The sequence below is a fragment of the Aedes albopictus genome, chromosome 2 (genome assembly GCF_035046485.1).
Source record: "Aedes albopictus strain Foshan chromosome 2, AalbF5, whole genome shotgun sequence".
Taxonomy (NCBI): Eukaryota; Metazoa; Arthropoda; class Insecta; order Diptera; family Culicidae; genus Aedes; species Aedes albopictus.
Genome location: NC_085137.1, coordinates 104,881,752 through 104,903,090, shown reverse-complemented (window position 1 = coordinate 104,903,090; position 21,339 = coordinate 104,881,752). Strand labels below are relative to the sequence as shown.

Below are 21,339 nucleotides of genomic sequence, written 5' to 3'. Positions count from 1 at the left end.
TTTTGCCACAGAAACGTTTCCATGGGAATATTCTTGCCTCTGCTAGTGTTCCTATTCTTCAAAATCGGGCTTCCGAAACGGTACATGCCACCTCGTGGTGATGGTGCTGCAGACAAGAAAAATAATAGTAAATATTGGTGCTTTACAATATTAACTAAAACTTGTTACTAACGTCCATCTGCAAGAGCCGTTGATCTAAGGAATAACCCAAAACTCTAGAAAGAATTTAAATGATTTACATTAATTAAACAATATAGAGAAATATAACATAAAACTTACATGTATCGGGTCAAACAGAGTCTCATCCGTTTGTCCGTACTCTGCCAGTTCACGTAGTACATCATTCCTGTCGAAATTATGTCGTTTATCTTCCATCAGCATAACACTCTGATCTATGGCACCTAATGCAACATATGAGTCCTTTGCCGCATTCACCGTTAAACGAATTGTTTCCCCTGCATAATAACTTTCTTTATCCAACGTTACTGTGAGCTGCAACGTAAATCCACTTTAATACGAGTTCAACCATTTGTTAACATCACAATAACTTACGTGATTATTGAACCTGTCAAACTTCAGTTCGACGTCATCGTACACTACAATGCCGTTTTTGATGTAATACACTATCAGTCTGGATTCCGGAGACATTTCGGGTGTCATTCTGACTTTCAGATTAAAATTGGTCCTGTTGTGCACTTGTGCATAGGAGCATTTGATGATGTTTCCACGAGTCACCACGATGTACGCGATATAGGTCATCTTTTCGGTACTGGTAACAGTAAAGTGCACATCACTGTGCACCTTTATATATCTAATTATTGCAAAAGAAAAGCATTAAAAATCAAGGGGAAATTAGTAAGGTTTAAATGGCTAGCATTTGGAGAGCCCTCTTATCAAATCAACCCAATAACGCTCGAATAATTCCCATATGAACACATTCCGTTTGATTCCCTTGGGCTGTACAATGTGTATCTTGTCTTGTAGATTAATTTCCAGAGCATTAATAATATACAAAGATCTTCCTTGAAGCTGAAGCCTTCAGATCAATACTCGTGCAATGTAATACACACATTTATTACTTTGCATAGAGAATTCCAATGTGAGTTATTAGAAGAATTTTACAATTTTTATTATATAAGTATGCTAAAGTCATTATTGGCTTTGACTTGGCCAGCACTTGTAAAAAAAATACAATTACATATAAAAACAGTCGAGTAGTTTTTCGTCTACATCAATCATAGGGTATGTGTACCATCAGTAATCTCACGCTCCCATATTCACCCTATTCGAAAACAAGCGATTACGGCACCGATTGATCCCGTTCTTTTTGTTTTCATGCGTGCTCACTTCTAACAAAAAACTACAAAAATATCAAACAAAACAAACAACACTTCAATCCTTTGTTTTTCGTAGGATGAAAATGGGAGCAACATGCTTAATAATGGATCCAATACCCTATATCAATAATATTTTTTTTTGTAGAGTGAACAGGTGGAGCTGCATGACAGCTGATAGCAAAGCCTGGACCCTTTCCCAACTTTCCCCCTACTAGTACCAATACTCACGATGGACTAGACGATGTCGTCAACTTGAGCAAAGTGTGTAGTAATTAGTATTGGGTCGTAGTAGTTTTTAAAATTACTGTGTTTTAACTATTCCCATCGCACTAGTGTTTTGACCGAATGGAAGCTCCAAAGATGATTTGATAATTGAACAATATTTCAAAAATCGAAAATCTCCGAGATCACTAGACAACATTCAGAGAGAAAAAAGGCTGAACATGTTAACGCCTTCAAGGTACTATTCCTGAGAAATATTACAAAGAAGAGCAAAAAAATATGTCATAGCTAATATTTACAGGTTTGATATTTTTGAAAATTATTCGGAGACAGCTGCCAGAGCTAGCGTTTTTAGCCGATATGGGCAACTAATTTTTCTAACAGCATCTCTAAACAATAAATCAAATAATAAGCTAAGTTTTTTACAATACATTCTGAAAATTATTTCAAGCTGATTACCAATAGTGTCAATAACCGATGTTGGTCATTAACAGCACCAGCATCATCCCCAAATAACTCTCATATTAGTGTTAGGTAACACTTTTTGAGCTTCCATTCGATGTTGTAATGAAATCAGTCAAACCCTATACGTCGAAATATAGTCTATAATGTGTCAAATTGTGTTCTTAATTTCGTCTAGTCGTCTTCTGCATATCTGTGATCATCTAAGTCCGAAGTATTATTACATCCACCGTAACCCTTTACATTGTCAACCGTCCTAAGTCCTAAAGTAACATGTAACCAAATTCCTGCTTTTTTGGTCAGTGTTATAATACCGTCTAGAATATAAAAACATAAAAGTTCACTCAGCTGATTTTTGTGTCAAAAATTAAAATAATTAAGATTATTTGTCAACTTCTATATATTCATCCCTACAAAACCTAGGGTATTGGTTCCCTTCTTAAGCATGTGGCTCCTATTTTCATCCTACGAAAAACAAAGGATTGAGGCGCTGTTTATTTTGTTTCCTATTTTTGTATTTTTTGTTAGAAGTGAGCACCAATGAAAACAAAAAGAACGGAATCAATCGGTGCCGAAATCGCTTGTTTTCGAATAGGATGAATATGGGAACGTGAGATTACTGATGGAACACATACCCTATAGAAATAAGAAATACAAATATAAACTCATTTCTAAAATCAGCAGTTTTGACTGATTAGGGTCCAGAATTTTCTATAGGTAATGAATTTAATTGTTAACGTTACCTAATCTATAAGGCTGTAAGTCAACTTATCCTAGAGTCCCCTGTCCTGTATACTTTCGAATTCAAGTGATGAATGATGAGTGTAACGCAGAGACCTCTCCTACCCACTCTTATACCCTATATACCTATATACCCCTCAATACCCTATATCAATAATATTTAGATCGTAATAACCAGGTTAACTTCGAACTTATTGTAGTTGAGGTGTCGAGACTTTTTTCAACTATTCGCATACTTGAATGAATCGACTAATCAAGCCTCCCGAAATTACAAACGAAAGTACAACTATTTTACAGAATAATTCTTTTGTAACAGTAAAACCTAAGCCTAGGGAAAATAACATGAGAGAACTATTAGAGGAATATCTGGAAGTCTGTTGGAATCGATAATCCGAGCAATGGTGCAGTGGACCTTGTGTTTCTCCGAGACAATCAGCTGCCCATCTTTTGTCTACTGAAAACCTATAACCTAAATGAGGTATTAAGTAGCCCGGCATAAGAGGTAAAATACCTAAAATAATAACTAGTGTGTATTCTATGCATAACGCGTGAATTATGACTTCAGGTATGGCAATACCTAAATAATAATCGGCGATTTTTCTATACAAATAGCGATTTTTCCATAATTGAATTATACCTCAAGCAGTTCTCAACACCAAACCAATAACTTATTGAGGTATTGTATCAATACCTACAAAATACCAAAATAAGTTATTTTCAATACCCGCATAACCGACCAATACCTTGTCTTGGTATGATACCTGATTTTGGTATTCTCCAGTTATGTGTCTGTTATTCATTCCTGTTCGGGTAGCCTAAATATTCATCTATGACGAATTTCGCACCAACTCGTCTTCGGGGTTGGCAGCACCCCCTCAGAATGTTATGAAATTTTGTAGGTTTCAAGACTTTACCTTTTCAAGCAACTTTGCATATTTTGTTTTTTTTTAATTAACCTAGACTAACATTTAAAAAGAGTCAAAGTTTTTTAACCGTTTTTTTTTTCACAAAAAAATAACTCGAATATGATAAGATGTATAAAAAAGTGATGTATGGGGGACATTTAGAGAATTGTCCTAGCTTTCATGAAAAAATATTTAAAAAATTTTAAATACATTTTTACACGTTAAAAAATATATTTTTAAAATTAAAAGTCAATTTACAGAAAATGCCCACTTTTTTATGTTTTGAAATTTTTTTCCAAGAAAGTCAATATTGTTGCCTAACTTTCCTCCATACATCACAAGATGGGCACTTTTAAGGAAAAAAAGTTTTTCTAACAAAAACTTTTTCATGTTAGTTTTTTTAGCGTGTTGCGCATTAGCCGTTTTTTTTCACAAAAAATATAACTCGAATATGATAAGTTGTACAAAAAAGTGATGTATGGGGGACTTTTAGGGAATTGTCCAAGCTTTCAAGAAAACATATTTAAAAAATATAAAAAATGTTTTACACGCTAAAAAATATCTTTTCAACATTAAAAGTCAATTTACAGAAAAAGCCCACTTTTTTATGTTTTGAATTTTTTTACCCAAGAAAGACAATATAGTTGCCTAACTTTCCTCCATACATCACAAGATGGGCACTTTTAAGGAACAAAAATTTTTCTAAAAAAAACTTTTTCATTTTATTTTTTTTTTTTGCGTGTTGTGCATTAACTCGTACAGTAATGTATCCAGAATCCTAATGACAATCCATTAAAACTTAATGGGCTCAACTACTTTTTTATTATCTTAACGTGCTTGACATTGAAAACGTGCTTGATATTGGAAAGGGCTCAAGACAAATTTGCTTTTAGGGTTTTATATCAATGAAAACGCTTGTGTATTGATGAAATATGTACATATGTATATGTGTATTCAATTATTTTCTTTTCTACAATATATACATCCTTCTTTTATACATTCTATTGTAACGTTTTTTGAATATTAGATCTTTAGTCTATCTGAAACAAAGTAAACTTTTTTGGATTATCTTTTGAATTCGAAAACTTCTTCGCTTCAATTTGATTTTCAGAAATTGGCACAAATGAATGAAATTTTTGTGTACCAGGTATTGTTTTTACGTGACTGTATGTGTATAGTTCTTCAAGTTCATCCGTCATTTTTGCATATTGTTCATTTGAAATAAAGCAGAAATTCAATTTTGTTATATGTATATCTGACTGTTTAACTGCCCAGTCATACAGTTCTCGAGGAGTTGTGATTGTGTTTCCATAATCTCGAGCAAGACTTGCTCGTTTTGCCATTCGCTTGAGAGTACCTCCAACAGCGTCACATGGACCTTTGCCATGTGAAGTTGCGAAGAAGTGCCATTCTGCTTCCAATCCATAATTGGACCGAAAACTGCACAAACTGGCAATTTTTTTTTTTGTTCTTATAATGAGCTGCTGCTCCATCTGACATAAAAGTAATTTTTGAGAAATCAATCGATTGTTTAATGAAATCCAGCAGTTTTGATATAAATAACTGAACTGCTGTTGTATCGTGTGTAAGTACTTCAGATATTATTATAAAGCTCAAGTTTTCCAACTTATTTTCTTTTCTGTAGTACACTTCAAAGGGGTGAATGGTAGCTTGAGAATTATTCCAATGGTAACCTTGAGCTGAATTTTGAATGATAAATGAATAATTTTCTGAAAAGTCACAAATTGTTAATACTTCACCCTGTTTAAGAGATTCTTTTTTATCCCGCAAAAATGAGGATTGTTCTTTATAAATGAAATCATGAGTTATAAGCTTATCAACTTTTTCTACAAAATACGGAACAAACTCGTCTATAGTCTTAGTAATAGTTTCCAAATTGCATCGATCAGTGGTTGGCCATTGTTGAAATAAAACCGATTCTTTATCATTCGCTTCTAATAATGGTGTTAGTTCACCGGTTCTAGGCACACAATAATACAATTTCAGCAAACAGAATGCTGTTTTAAGCATTCAGATATCAAAACAAGCTGAGAAACAGGTTCTATTCCAGTTGGGATGTAACGCCAAGAAAAAGAAGGCATCCAATCAAACAAAGTTGTAATGCCCATTGAGTGTTATTAAACGGGTATAAGGATTCTTGATACATCCTGTACGAGATAATGCGCAACACGCTAAAAAAAATAACATGAAAAAGTTTTTGTTAGAAAAACTTTTTTTCCTTAAAAGTGCCCATCTTGACTTTCTTGGAAAAAAATTTCAAAACATAAAAAAGTGGGCATTTTCTGTAAATTTACTTTTAATTTTAAAAATATATTTTTTAGCGTGTAAAAATGTATTTAGAATTTTTAAAATATTTTTTCATGAAAGCTTGGACAATTCTCTAAAAGTCCCCCGTACAACACTTTTTTATAGGTCTTGTCATTTTTGAGTTACATCGATGTTAAAAAATTCTTCGAAAAAAAGTTAGGCCCTCTTCAAATGTTACTCTTGAAAATTTTCGAAAATTTAAGTATGCAAAGTTGCTTATAAAAACCTAGTCTTTATGCCCACCAAGTTTCATTCGATTCTGAGAGGGTGTTGCCAATCACTGGTCGAGTTGGCGCGAAATTCGTCCTATATGGCTTCACATTATGGGATTCACACAGTGTATTCTGTGTATCCCCACATTTGGCGATACCGATCTGGTTTTATTGCTGTACTGTACTTTGTTGTGATGTGATTGCAACGACTTCAATCTTGCCTAGTTTGATTTGATTGAGAATGTTCAGCATAAAAGAACAGTTACGATCAATCTTTACAGACTTATGCAAAATGGAACAGACCACATGGCTTAAGTCCAAGAACGTTACTCTCGTAAGGATAATTGGTATCTAGGTAGCCCGGTGCTTGCTACTTTTAATAAAAATTAAATGGCAAATTCGCGTGTCCTGCCTCGAGCATGTGTGCTTGTTAACAACGATATCGTCGATACATTCATCGCTGAACAAACCATCAGATATTTATGTGTTGTAACAATTGACATTACTGTAGCTTTTCCAGTACATGTATAGGAACTATGTCAATAATGAAATCTCATTGTTTCGCTTCACTTTGCCTATAGGCCTATAGGGTATAACTTTTTTCACAGGCGTCGGATCACTTTGTGGTATTTTATAAAGTTGATTGGCATAAAGTCACCTACAAGAATATTTACCAATCACAGCAAAAATTATTGAAATTTAAACGAGCTGTAAAGTGATCTAAATAGAAAAATACACTAGTTGAATCTTCCGTTTGGTTGAATTTTACATTAAAATACATGCACATAACTGGAACATGTATTTCAATCTAAAATAGCATGTTTATTGATTTAGTTTTGATTGCCATGTATTATTAAACCATTTATGTTGAAATAAATTTATAAACGTTTATATTTAAGCGTAAATCGATTGAATTTTACATCATTGAATATAAACATCAGTCAAGCTAACATTGGTCAAGCAGTCATGGCGGAGCTATTTTCATTCAGACTGCCACTTTCTTCCTGTCGTTGATTTGTGAGCTCAAAATCAGAGGTTTTTAAGCATGTAGAATGTAAGAGTGACGAGATAAAAGGAAGGAACAAGATCATCGATTACACTGAGCAATTGTTCAATGCAGGTAAGAAAAAAATCATGCCACAAAAGTTCAGCTTATTGGACGCAGGCTTAATTTCTCCAACTGCGGGGAGGAAGAAAAATCAACACAAATGCAAATTTCTATCATTTATTTCATTTCATTCCTCCCGCAGATCGATTGCACAAGGATTCCCAGGGAGTGAAGTCGATCTCCTTATTCCCACACATCAAACTCCAGCAGCAGCGCAAACACACTTCGAGGCAGCACAAAAAAATCCCCACCGCATTCAAATTAATTGTTCGATGGACCTGGATGGAATTCGGCGGAGAAAACAAGGTGTTTCGTGTGTAGTATCCCGAAATGTGAAGATATTTTGAAATGAAATAAATGAATAAATTGTTCCAATCCTATACGGTGTTGTACATCACTTTGCTGATCTCTGTGGCACCGAGCGGGGGAGGAAAACATCCTCAATGTGGGAACAAATGAGAAAGGAAATAAAACAATACGTTGCCGAGCCGCGTGCTGCGGTGCGTGTAAAAATCAACGGTGTTTAAATTTACACGTCTCGTTTTCCTTTTCAAGCCGTGTAAATATAAAGCGCAATTGAATTTTGCTTTTATTTTCATGCTCCAAATATGTGCATGAAAATAAACTTAAAATTACATTTTTATTTTAACTGTGAAGGGTTTTATTATTTGAATGCGCTGTAAGCAAGCAAAAATAAAATAAAAACTAACAGTTTCTGCATACATTTGGTCAAGTTATCCCATTCAAATTTCGAGTTCGTTGAGCGCTCCCGTAGAGATATCCTTAGGCGTTTCTTCTAAAATGTATTTAGGAGATTCTTAAGAGGCACTTCTTTCTCCAGGGATTTCTCCAAAAGTTTCTCCGATATTTCTCCAATGACTGCTTCATTTATTCATTTCGGGATTTATTTTCACCGGTTTAAGAAAAAAATGTACCGGTGATAATTCAGAAGTTTTCCCTGAGTTTCCTTGACATTTCTCAATGATGTTTTCACGATATAATTATACAAGCACCTGGAGAAAAAATTTCAATTCTTCGAGATATTTTTCAAGAGATTCCTTCAAAACTTACTTTATTTCAGACATTTCCGAAACTATTCCTTGAAGCAATTCCTCCACGACTTTGATTTTCAAAAATTCCAGCAGTACATCCTCTCATATCTTGGGAAATTGTCCAAGCAATCACACAAGTTTACAGCATTTTTGAACTTGGTAAGCTGATGATCATTTTTGGAGTAGAATCATGCCCTGAGTTTGGAAACGCGAAGGAAAAAAATCACAGTAGAGCGTATTTTTTTTTACTTTCCATACAAGGTTGATTAAAAATCGATTTTTGTTCTATTTTTAAGCAAAATTGCTCACTTCACACATCTCATTCTCCGTAATCAACGCTCCGATTTAGCTTGTTTTTTTACTGTAACTCGCCTACATTTAATATATCAAATAAACGATGAGAAAGAATTTTTAAATAGTGTTTTTCTTATTGAAAAAAAAAAATACATTTCTTCATATACTCTTGAGAATTTTTCTAAAATTCAAGAGATCGTACCTAAAACTCGCCGGGATCATGAATTTCTTCAATCTGACGCAAAACCTACATTCAGATGATCGAATGGTATTATATTCAGCTCTTAATTTATGGAAAAATATTTAAAATTGGTTGAACAAAACGCAAGATATTCGATTTTGAGTAAATACCATACTTTAAAAAGTTGTAAAACTCAATATTGAGCTAAAAATCAAAAACTGTTCTACTTAAAATTTTTTGAAGCACGGTTCCGCGATCAGTGTTAAATTGTGCTTCAAAAATGTTGGTCGTTGACAAAAGTTCACGACTTTCGTTTTATTTTGTAAACTAGTGTTATTTGAAGCATCTCTGTTGAGATATCTCCAGAAGTTCTTGCACGGATTGCTTATTAGATTTCACCAGGAATTCATAAAGAAACTCTTCAAGGGTGTCCATTAGATTTTTTTACAGGGATTCCTTCGGAAGTTCGTGCAGGGGTTTTTCTTTTATATAATATCCAGAATCTCTATAGAAGTTCCCCACGAATTTCTTTGGGAATTCCTTCAGAGTTATCTCAGGGAATTTCTTCAGGTATTCCCCTCCTAAGGATTACTCCAGGAACTCCTTCAAAGATTACTTCAGAATTAGCTTCAAAGGTTTCTGTCAAGGAAACCTACCTGAAAGGAATCCACTACTCCATAGCTATTTTCTGAAGTTTTTTTTTCAGGGACTGCTTCAGAAAATCCTTCAAATCTTCTTCGAGTAATGTTTTGTGCAGTTTAAGAAGAACTGCTGAAAAAATCTCTGGAGACATTAGAGACATTAGGAATTCCATTAGATTTTTTCTGACGGAATCGCAGGAGCCCTGAATAAATTTCGCAAGGAATTCCTGGAGGATCACTTGGAGAATTTTCCGCAGGATTTTTTGGAGTCAGGCCATTTGACCAAATGTCGTTTGACCGAATGCCATTTGGCCGAACGCCATCTGGCCGAATGGGTCGTTTGGCCGAATAATATTCAAAAGGATTCTTAGGATCTTTTTAACATTTAAGCTGATCATATTATCAGTAATATTTCCTTCTTTGAATCATTTTACAGTTTTACAGTGCAGGGATAAGTTGGCGTTGAAACTGTCAAAATTTCACTAGAGATTCTTCCTTCTTTAAATCATTGGTTGCTCTTTCGAGTTATGCTGATATTCAGTCAAATGGCGTTCAGCCAAATGGCATTCGGCCCAATGACCCGGAACAAGATTTTTAAAAGATGAATTTGATAAAAAGAAAATCAAATAGCTTGTCTCTTGGCGGATCGACTGAGAAGTTTACTGCAGGAATTAAACGACTACACAGTCTTCAATACGGAAAGAAGTAGATTTGAGCCAACACCGTACAGTCCGTTGCAAAACTAGACAAACGAAAATTGTCATGTACCAACAACAAAACAACCAGACAGTTACAGTTAGACGAAACATAAGACTAAAAACGAACAATGAGTTACCCCTGGAGATGACACAAAACCCCAGTATCGAAACGTCGGGCAAATAATAAACTTCGTTTTCCGTATTGAAGACTGCGTAGCCGTTTAATTCCGGCAGAAAATCAAATATGTATGCTTTTTTGAAAAATCCCTATCTAAAATTCATTTTACAAAATTATAGAATCCATAGAGATTTTCTAAAGAGATCCCTGAAAAAATTTCAGACGGCATCCATGGAGCAATTACTAAAAAAATCCCTGAAGGAATTTTTGAAAAAAAATTCCAGTCAAATTCCTGTAAAATTCCGTGAAGGCATTTTTGAAGGATCCGGAAGGAAATGTATGAAGGATTCTCAGGAGAAATTTCTGAGGAAATCCCTGGAGGATAACCAGGGAAAACACCTAGTGGAACTCCAAAAGAATTCAATTGGATACTTTAAAAGAGTTCCTAAAGAAATCCTTCAGTGCCTGGAGGATTTTTTTTTGAAAAAAAAAAATGCTGGAGGAATCCAAATAATCTCTCGTGAAATTTCCAATGGAATTGCTGCAAAAATTCCTAGGGATTTTTCTTGAGTGATTTTTGAATCCATTGAAAAAAAGAACCCCCTGAAGGATATGCTGTAGGAATTTATGGAACATAGGAATATATGGAGCCATATAGGAATATATGGCGGGATACTGCTGGAACTTCCGAATGAATGTCTGTATGAATTTCTGCTAGAATTTTGGGAGAATTCATGGAAAACCTCTAAAACCAGTGCATGGTGGAAATGTTGAACTATTGTGGCTTTCTCAGTCTAAGAGCATTGAAACGGCTAGTTTGGCATAGCCCGACGTTTCGGTCCCGCGTATTGGACCTTTTTCAAGGGATAAGCAGTCAACCGTCTTTCGTTATGCGGTTTTTGAATGCAGTTTGAGAGTTGGAGCTTCTTGTAATGCCATTTTACATAAAACACATAAATTTTCCTTTTAATTTTTGGGACAACTTGCACTGCACACTACAGATCAAAGTGTTTATTCCTTGAAAAAGGTCCAATACACGGGACCGAAACGTCGGGCTATGCCAAACTAGCCGTTTCAATGCTCTTAGACTGAGAAAGTCACAATAGTTTATTATAAGTATTCTAAAAATCTATTGAAATCCTTTGCAAAATAACTGAAGGAATTCAAAACTTTTGATTTTAGAAAAAAAAAATCGTTGAAAGAATTTTCTGAAAGAATCACAGAACAGATTCTTGAAAAATTCATCGAGCAATTGCTGAGGAAACTCTGTCGGAGCTTTCTGCAGTAATGTATGGACGCTTTTATAAAAGAATCCCTGGAGAATTTTATGAAAGAATACGTGGAAGATTTTCTGAAAGAAATTCCTGGAAGATTTTTAAAGGATTCTACTAGTAAAACACAATAGACAAAACAGATTAGTTTATGTAAACAAAGTTCAAAACTGCAGGACGTATGGGATGATCTAACATATTTGAAATAATTATTAAAGTAAAAAAAACCATAATTGTTAGGTAGGTAGTATATAAACAGAGAATTTAACCCCACACAGCACGTCTGTTTCATCCCTTGTTCTATAGTTGAAACATATATACTCACTTGTTTTTGGGATTGATGTCGACTGATAGGTTAACGCGATTTTCCGATTGCTCCATGAAATCATGTAATTCAATGGAAAGTAGTTCATAAGTGCTGCCCAGCGCTTGAAAATTGAAGCGTTTTACCTCAGACGAATCAAAATTTGCTCTTCTTTGACCGGCGTTTATCAACCCAAAGCGGTAGCAATATGCCTTCATTGGCTAACATGCTTCTGAAGCAAGTGGGAGCGGGAGCAATAAAAATTATGAGTGAGAGTGAGGAACGACGATTCAGCGCCGTGCGACTCTCTGAATCTCTCTCTTCGCCGGTGTATACGGCAATGAATATACTTGATTTTTATCTGGTTATTACAGTGCAAATGACATAAACTCGAATTAAATCGACTATAATAGTCACGTCCATCATTCTCTTGTGGACAAATTGATTGTTTTTACAAGTTTTGAGCAAAAAATAAATACACTGAATCATTTACGCATCTTCAGCCTCACCGCAGCAGGTGAGAAATAATCGTTACCAGTCAATATGCTTCACCAGCCAACCGACCGATGAGGAATAGTGGTCGCGGTTTGTTCGGTTTCTCTTTGCTCCCTGTGCGTGTTCGTTCGTAGTGATGGTTGGCGCTGATGACTGATCGTATCATTCATATTCACTGGATTTCAAGCACTGGTGCTGCCATCATATTCACCCTGCAAAACATATTGATTGGGAAAGGATAATGATTAAATAGTTATTTATGTAACGAGTTGCAAAAAGTTGATTTTTTCAGCACGAGCCGGATAAATACGAAGAGTGTTGAAAAAATCGAGTTTTGCAACGTGTTCCATACAAAATTTTATGCAATGATTTTTTCATAATGCAACCCATTTGAGTTGCATAATGTTCATAATGCAACTCGAATGAGTTGAATTATGAACATTAGACAACTATTTTTCATTATGCAACTAATTTCAGTTGCATAATGAGCCAGTTCGGAAAAAATGGCCATTATGATACCAAAACGAGTTATATTAAATGTAAATTGCATAAAAAGTATTTTAGAATCGGCTGTTAGTGTGCATTGTGTTGCCTATTTAAAAATTGTTTTTTGCCTTATTTATATTAAAAAAAAACACCGCAAAATTGATGTTTTGGTTATACTACTGATATTTTTGCTTGTATTCTAAAATACAGTTATTCACGTATAAGGGATGTACCATCAAACTGGTATACTTTTCTGGAATTATTTTTCTATAAGTTACAGGTGAAATAAAATTGTTTTTGCAGAATTGAAAAAAAAAACTAACAACCATTATAGAAACAAAGCTTTTTTTATGAAAATGAACGCAAATTTTCTCAGAAATAGAAAAAAAAACAATATGGACTGGAAAAACTTTTCCAAAAAAATTTCCACCAATGAGAAAATTTGTAAAGAAAAGTCGGAAAAAACTATGCTTGCACTCGTGGAAAATTTCATAAGCTTCAATCGCTAAAATTTAAGGAATGCACTTTTTTCATAGAAACGAAGTTTTTTTATGAAAATAAAAAAAAACTCAGGATTCCAAAAAAATATACAAACTGGAAAAAGTTTTCCACAAAACTCTGAAAATTTTCAAAAAAAAAATTTTTAAGAAGGTAATTTCATAAGCTTTAACCGCTGATTTTTTTTGGAATGATCTTTTTTTTTTCGTTTTTGAGTTATTGCCAATTCTGTGAAAAAAAAAATCCAAATAAGACAATTTGCTATCATTTTCATAAAAAAAAACTATGTTTCTTCGATGCTTTGTCCTTGAGTTATGATTTTTCGAAGAAAATGCCTGTATGGCACATTTGGACATTTTTCATAATAACTCGAAAACAAAAAAAAAAGATCATTCTAAAAATTTCAGCGGTTTAGAGCTTATGAAATTAGCTTCTTAAAAATATTTTTCCTTTAAATTTCCGAGTTTTGTGTTTCAGTTCATTTTTTTTTGAATTCCTGAGAAAATTTGTTTTTTTTTTTATAAAAAACTTTCTACGATGCTTCGTTTATGAGTTATGATTTTTCAAAGTTAGCAGTGTCAGGAAAACAATAAATTTCTACCTGAGTTTTCCGGGTAAATAGGCTACCCTGGTTTTTTCGTTCATTTTTTTTTATTCATATATCTGTGGAAAAAGTTTCATGAAAAATTGAGACCCTTCGGCCCAATTTGTAGAATAATAAAAAAAAAATTCCCAAGTGTAATAATTAGGCACTAACCGTTATGCTTAGAGCTTCCGCATTGGAAGGCACGTCCAGCTTTAAGCTTCCTTGTCCATAGTTGTTCAGGCTGACAGAGTAGTTTCTCTCACTCTCAGAAGTGCCAAAATTAGCTCTAATCAAAGCATGGTTTGATTTGTTCGCACCAGTAGTAGGCCGTCCGAGATGATCCTCAACACTCAACGAAATTACATATGGTAAACCTGGTTTGAATGATTTTTTTGATGTGATCATCATGTTGTATGGATGTCTTGGTAGTATCTCCGTTAAGTTAACTGTATGATCTGCAAATTAAATAAACAGGTTATATAACAATAAGGTACAATCAGTGGTGTAAACAATCAGGTTTGACAACACTGCAAAAGCACTTTTTTTTCCAAAATCATCCACCAGTCGAAGCAAATAGGAATAGAGAGCTATATAGGGAAGCAGGAGTAACCGAAAAACGAATCTACAGCAACAAGAAAAGAGAGCATGAGGAAAACGTGATTTCTCAGGCGCCACAGAGTTGGGAGAAAAACAGTGCCATCTTCCGTCATGTGCAACGACGATGATGCTTGAACCTTGCTGACAGAAAAAATGGTAGCTGCTCGAATCGACTGCTCGACAAGGACCTGCAAGCACTAGGAGTTTTTGAGCGACGAGTGCTAAGAACGATCTTCTTCGGCGTGTAGGAGAATAATGCGTGGCGGAAAAAGATGAACCACGAGTTCGCTGCACTTTACGGCGAACCCAGCATCCAGGAGGTGGCCAAAGCCGGAAGGATACGATGTTGCAAGAATGCCGGACAACAACCATGCAAAGTTGGTGTTCGCGACAGATCCGGTTGGCACAAGAAGGCGTGGAGCGCAGAGAGCACGATGGGCGGATCAGGTGGAGCGTGACTTGACGAGCATTGGGTGTGACCGAGGATGGAGAGCGGCAGCCACGAACCTTATATTAGGGGCTGTCCATAAACCACGTGGTCATTGGGGGGGGGTTCGGCCAATGATCATTTTGTATGGACAAATTAAAATTTTTGTATGGACAAATGACCACGCGGGGGGTTGAGAAGTCCCAAAAAAATGACCACGTGGTTTATGGACAGCCTCTTATGGAGAAATACTGTTGATCTAGTTTTATCTTGAATTTGATGTAACATTTAAAAGAAATGAAAATGACCCTAAAAAGATTGAACGCTTGTGGAATTGCTAGAAGTATCTCCTAGAGGATTTCCACAAAAAAAAAGATCTCGTTTCCAGTGAGAAATCTTAGAATGTTCCTAGAAAGAATTTCAGAAACAGCTTTTGGATCACACCCAGAAGAAACTTCTTGTGAATTCCCTGTGGAAATCCTTGAAATATTCCCACAAGAACTTTCTAGAAGTAATTAAAAAAAAGAAAATTGTGAAGGCCTTTCAAAAAAATGCACTCTCAGGTTTCCAGCAAGAATTCCTATGTTAAGCAGCTATCCTTGAGGGCGCGATATGTATTAGCTCCTCTCTGAATCAATGTTTCCTAGGTGGAACCGGAGAGACGTGAGGTTTTGCGGCGGGAATGCGTTTTGTGGGTCGGGGTATAGATCCGCCCGGTCGTTGGCGTTGAACTTTGCCTCAGCCTCCAGATCAGTTGTCTGTTGCGCAGATTATCTCTCCATTGCTTAGCGAAGTAGAAAAAACACCAATACTCACTTGATAACGTTGTCTGAACTTCAACCATCAGGGTAGCCTGAGTGAAATCGGAGCCGCTGTCCATATACACTTGATCTCGCACTTGATCTTTCATATGAAAATGAACAGAAGTTCTTCCGTTTATTTGACCCTGTGCAATGTGATCTGGTTGTCCAACAGGATCATCAAGAAACAGCTCAGCTTTGTAACGACCTTCAACGGGATGGCCGAACGTGTATGCTGTTTCTAGCATGATCGAAATCGTCGTGTCTTCGAGCAAAACTGGTTTCAACGGGGATGCCCTCACAAAAAACTTCGGTAGGTCAAGGAGTACTTCAAAGTATTTGTGTTCTTCAACCTAGAAATGCAACGCCAATGAATGTTTAATGCCATAAGAAACCTAGGTACTTCCACTTACGCCATCTACAACTACCGTTAACGACCATTTTCCAGAGTTCGATGATGATGACAATTGTACGTCTGATTCAAATACCCCTTTGTGTAATCTAGCGAGCGGCCACGTCCTGAGCACTCTGTTATCCGGATCTGTGATTGTAACGTCAACAGTTTCGATGTTTGTCACCGGTTTTGTGTTTATATCAACTACGAGAACACGGAAGCGTAGTTTTTCGCCTGGACTGTACACAGGTTTGTCAGTTTCAATTAGTGTTATTGCAGTTTTGGCATCATTCTCCAAACTAGCGTGCTCAACGAAGCTGAAAGTATTGTCTAAGCTCTTCACTTCCAACTGATAACAATCACATTTTTCTATGTCAGCCACCTGGAATTAATGCAGACGTTATTTTGATGCATTAAAGAACTCCCATCACCAATACGTACTTGGAATGTTAACTTTTCAGAGGTCTGACGTTCGAAATTATAACTTTTAACTTGTCGCAGTATCGATGGGTTTTCTAGATTTTCCAGGGTTGCTTGCAATCGTACTCTTTGGTTGAGTAAATTAGTGATCACGATTGTAAACTCACTTTTCGGATGTATCTTTTTTGGCCCAAAAACAATTAACCTGTAATTAAATTTTACTCCAGCATCTTAATCTTAAGTCTTTATGTAAGGATGATGTATTTTGTATTGTAATTAAATAATAAAATATTTATTTGGGAAGTAAAGTTTAACCCTCCGAAAAAGTCTCAACGATTAAAAAAAAATGCGATGGATAGATCTCATTTTTATTTTGAAAACAAAAGCTGTGAAACTAATTTATCACTTATTATTTACATGATTGTATAATTTAATTCAGAAAAAAATATAATTCTAATGTCATGATAAGTTTCCAAACATAAAATTAGAAGAACCGTTTCACTTTTATTAAGCCATCCGTTACTTGGAATTCCGAAAAAAATCAAATTCACTAATATTCACATGGTTTCTTACCCTCCGTCCTGACAGTGACCGCAAGTTATGAAAACTGCAAATGCCCAACACAACAATAGAGCGTGCATGGTAACACCTTTCCTACGCTGCTTTCACAATTAAACTGAATCCTGTCAGAAAACATTATCAATTTATATATTTCTTCAAGTTATTATGATAAGAAGTTATTTTCAAACCAAGTGGTTTTACCCGAAAACTGACGAAATCCGCAGTCAACTAACTAGGGAATCCCACAGTTGGTCACCGAGGAAATTGTCCACATTCTTTTCCCGATGTTTTGTTTTATCTTTACTAGCTGACCCGATAAAAGCTTGAATTGCCCATTTCAAATGTAACGGTTTGGTTTTTTTTTTGACAATTGTCGAGTTCTTGTGTACCGTGAACCGGGGTCAAATTGATCACTTTAACCTTTTGGAGCCGATTTTTTTGGCCACTGTCGACGCAACCTCGCTGGTGTCGAACACGTTTGTTATGCTCGGTTTAATCGCCGGGGTCATATATGACCCCTCCGGCTCCAAAGGGTTAAAACACCTTTTGCTGATAACGTGAGTACCAATCCAAATATTATCAAAAGAATTTATGAAAAATCAGTACTGGGTGGACCTCTATAAAACTGCATGACACTATTTTGGTTCAACAATTTTTAACATAAAGTTTAATAACTTCCCAACTTACATTTTTGCTGAATAAGAGCTTAAAGGGGGCATCCATAAAGTACGTCACGCTTAGAGGAGGGAGGGGGGTTTGGCGAAACTGTGACAAGCAATGTATTAAGTATGGGAAAACCCCGTACGAAGGGGGGAGGGGGGTCGAAAATTCCCAATTTTAGCGTGACGTACTAAATGGATGCCCCCAAAGGAGCTTTCTTCCAAATGCGTTTGCTACATAAGCTCTCATGCAGCTACTTATGTTAGTCGGGCTGAAACCCTAAATCAATGGGGCACGTTCGGTGTAGTACTAGATTTGTAGTAATGAGCTGAATTTTAGTATGGTGAGAAGATCAATTCTCCGTTTCTGCAATGAAATGGTGCAAAAAGCGTGGGTATTATGATTCCTTGCCTAATTTGATGATGTTTGAGCAAAACTTTGGACAATTATGTTGTTTATGTTGCAAGAAATGGTGAAAACAATAATACTGTTGCCCAAAGTTTTGCTCAAACATCATCAAATTAGGCAAGGAATCATAATACCCACGCTTTTTGCACCATTTCATTGCAGAAACGGAGAATTGACCTTCTCACCATACTAAAATTCAGCTCATTACTACAAATCTAGTACTTCGCCGATCTGTCCTATTGAAAATACCGTTTTGGGGTGAAATTGATCAGCATACAATTTAACATCAGTTAAAATTCTAAATTACTTTTGAAATTGACTCTTAAACGTCTAAAAGTAGGTAATTTTCTATGAAATTAGCGAGTTCAGCCACATTAAATTACTTTTTAAACGGAATACAATAGTTTAATAACTGATTCTTGTCTAGAATAGGTACATAACATCACAATAAAGGTTCCATAAAAAAGTGAAAACAATTTTTTTTAATAAAATAACGAAGCAATATTTTCAAAATCGGTTTTCGAACACATGTAGAGTATAGGTCATGATATCTTCTGATTTTTTTGTGGTGGAAAATGTTTTCCATTAACGCAGAAACCATTTTTTTGTGAAATTTTGTTCAAAAACGGTTTATGCAAAAACGAAAAATAATTTCCACCACAAAAAAATCAGAAGATACCTTGATCTTTACTCTACATGTGTTCGAAACCCGATTTTGAAAATATTGCTTCGTTATTTCATAAAAAATCGAAAACCAAAAAGTGAGGAAATGCTTCTAGTTTCGCCTTAAGATTACCTTTCACGCCGAAGATCTGTCGAACACATATAACAGTTCTTTCTTCGGGAAGTGGAGCGTGGGTCCCAAGATGAACTATCCTAGAGATACAAATCTCGTTGATATAGATAGAAATATGTGATCGTAACATTCGTTCTTTACTTTCAAATACATTTGTACATTATTTTGTGTGTGACAATATAATACACATAATTGGAGCGTGGGATATCACAGAAATTTACATGTCATATCAAGTAAATGACATGAAATGTAATGAAACTTCCATTAGCAAAATGTGAGTTCTTCCTTCGGAAGAGTAGTAAGGCGTGGGTCCCTAGATGAACTAAATAACCTAGCACTAAAAATTGCGTTGATGTAGAAAGAAAAAATACATTGCCGACTGCCAAATTCAGATGGCCAACATCAAAACTTTAGGTGCAGCCAGAGGAGATTACAGTCAGGTTTTTTTTACGCAGGGGAATACATACCGCGTAAAAAAACCGCGTAAAAAACCGCGTTAATTCAAAAATCCGCGTAAAAATAAACTGCGTTAATTCAAATATCCGCGTAAATGAAAACCGCGTTTATTAAAAATCCGCCTAAATGAATACCATGATTTATAACTTTTAACACAATCAGTGAGCGGCACTTATGCAGTGACTTGATGCATGAGAAAGTTCTCGTGGGCATCTGTCATGCTCGAGTGACAATTCATATTCGAGCAGTTTGAACCAGTGCTGCGAAGTGTCAGTATCAACCGACATTTAAAGCTGAAATTAAGGATGGTAACCACTCATTTTTCCATTTACTAACGGAATCTCAATCGAATAGCCTATGATCATTCAGTTGTTCCAGTCTCTGTCAATGCACATATCGTCCAATTGACCTCCAGCTAGGAAACAATATGTGTGGTGTTGTAGGTTTAAAGCTTTTACCATCATTGATGACGTCAAACCCGACCTCAACCTATCATTCACCTATTTTTATTTTGGCCACTAAACCCAACAAGGACCCAATACTTGTTCGATGTTGGTCCAACAGTGGCCCAACATTTGATAAAAATTGACCCGACTTTGACCCGACATTCGATATTTTTTCAGTCAGGCGGAATTTTGCAGGGTTTTTCGTGTTTTGTTACCCACTCATTCGAGTGACAATGTATTCAATTGACAAGGATTCGCTTCTCATTTGAGAGGTGCTTTGAATGAAGTCGTTTTGAACATGAATAGAAGGAAAAATGACTGAAAAGATTTGTTGGTTAGTGTTCAAATGTAGGATGATTTTTTGCAACACTGGTTTGATCCGGTTCGTTTTTAAGGCTTCAACTCACAGGTGTCGCATAACTGTCGAAGTACAGGCATTCAATCATGTTCACTTAATAGTTAAAGGTCACAAAGGCACTCTTAGAAAGTGTTGGGATATTCCAGGTAATCATAAGTGTTCTGGAACTCAGTTCTTAAAAGTCTATGGCTATGACAGTAGTTTCTCAAGCTAAAAATAGTAACTGTACATAAATAGACAGGGTTCAAATCAATAATTATTCCAAAATAGTTTTGAAATATTCCACATCATCCAATTGAACAGTCAGAAGATTTACTGTACGTAATAGATTACAAATCGTAGTAATTTGGAACAGTTTGGATGTCCTAGGATATTCCGACTGATCTGAAACTGTCTATTGAACTTTCAAAAGACTTACTGGACATGATAGATTACAAATCGTGGCTTTGTATAATGAAAGAAGTTACCGTTATAGCCGTAGACTTCAGGATCTAAGCTCCAGAACAGTTTGGATGACCTAGAATATTCCGACTGATCTGAAACTGCCTATCGAACTTTCAAAAGACTTACTGGACAGGATAGATTACATATCGTAGCTTTGAATAATGTAAGAAGTTATCGTTACTGCCGTAGACTTTAGAATCTAAACTCCAGAACAGTTCGAATGACCTAGGATATCCCGACTGATCTGAAACTGTCTATCGAACTTTCAAAAGACTTACTGGATATGATAGATTACAAATCGTAGCTTTGTATAATGAAAGAAGTTACCGTTACAGCCATAGACTTTAGGATCTAAACTCAAGAACAGTTTGCATGACCTAGGATAGCCGGAAAAAAATACTCTGCACCATATTCTACCCTTTTTATGCTGTTAAGCACCGAAACTACAGAAATATGTAGAAAAACTCTATAATAATGCTTGGAAAAAAATCCGGCTTCAAAATTTTAAAAATCCACGTAAATGAAAACCGCGGTAATTCAAAAATCCACGTAAAAATAAACCACGTTAATTCAAAAATCCGCGTAAAAATAAACCGCGTTAATTCAAAAATCCGCGTAAAAAAACCTCGTAAA

General features: G+C 35.6%; 2 protein-coding genes across 2 annotated transcripts in view; both read right to left on the bottom strand.

Moving 5' to 3' along the window:
* LOC134287690 (uncharacterized) overlaps positions 1-21,339 on the bottom strand; it is a 303,954-nt gene that overhangs the window by 51,449 nt on the left and 231,166 nt on the right. The window lies entirely within an intron of this gene.
* On the bottom strand, positions 15,607-17,273 carry LOC109417092 (thioester-containing protein 1 allele S3). Its single transcript, XM_062847721.1, has 4 exons — positions 17,151-17,273; positions 16,599-16,782; positions 16,177-16,539; positions 15,607-16,116 (listed from the first exon to the last, which is right to left on the bottom strand). The coding sequence occupies exons 1-4, from the start codon at positions 17,216-17,218 to the stop codon at positions 15,607-15,609; spliced, it is 1,125 nt and encodes a 374-aa protein (XP_062703705.1). The 5' UTR covers positions 17,219-17,273.

Bases quoted from the DNA above. Each gene is read 5' to 3' on its own strand.
- LOC109417092 (XM_062847721.1), bottom strand. From the start codon at position 17,218: ATGCACGCTCTATTGTTGTGTTGGGCATTTGCAGTTTTCATAACTTGC. The intron at 16,783-17,150 runs GTAAGAAACCAT...ATTTAATTACAG, and splicing joins GGTCACTGTCAGGACGGAGG to GTTAATTGTTTTTGGGCCAA. The intron at 16,117-16,176 runs GTAAGTGGAAGT...TTGCATTTCTAG, and splicing joins TAACGGTAGTTGTAGATGGC to GTTGAAGAACACAAATACTT.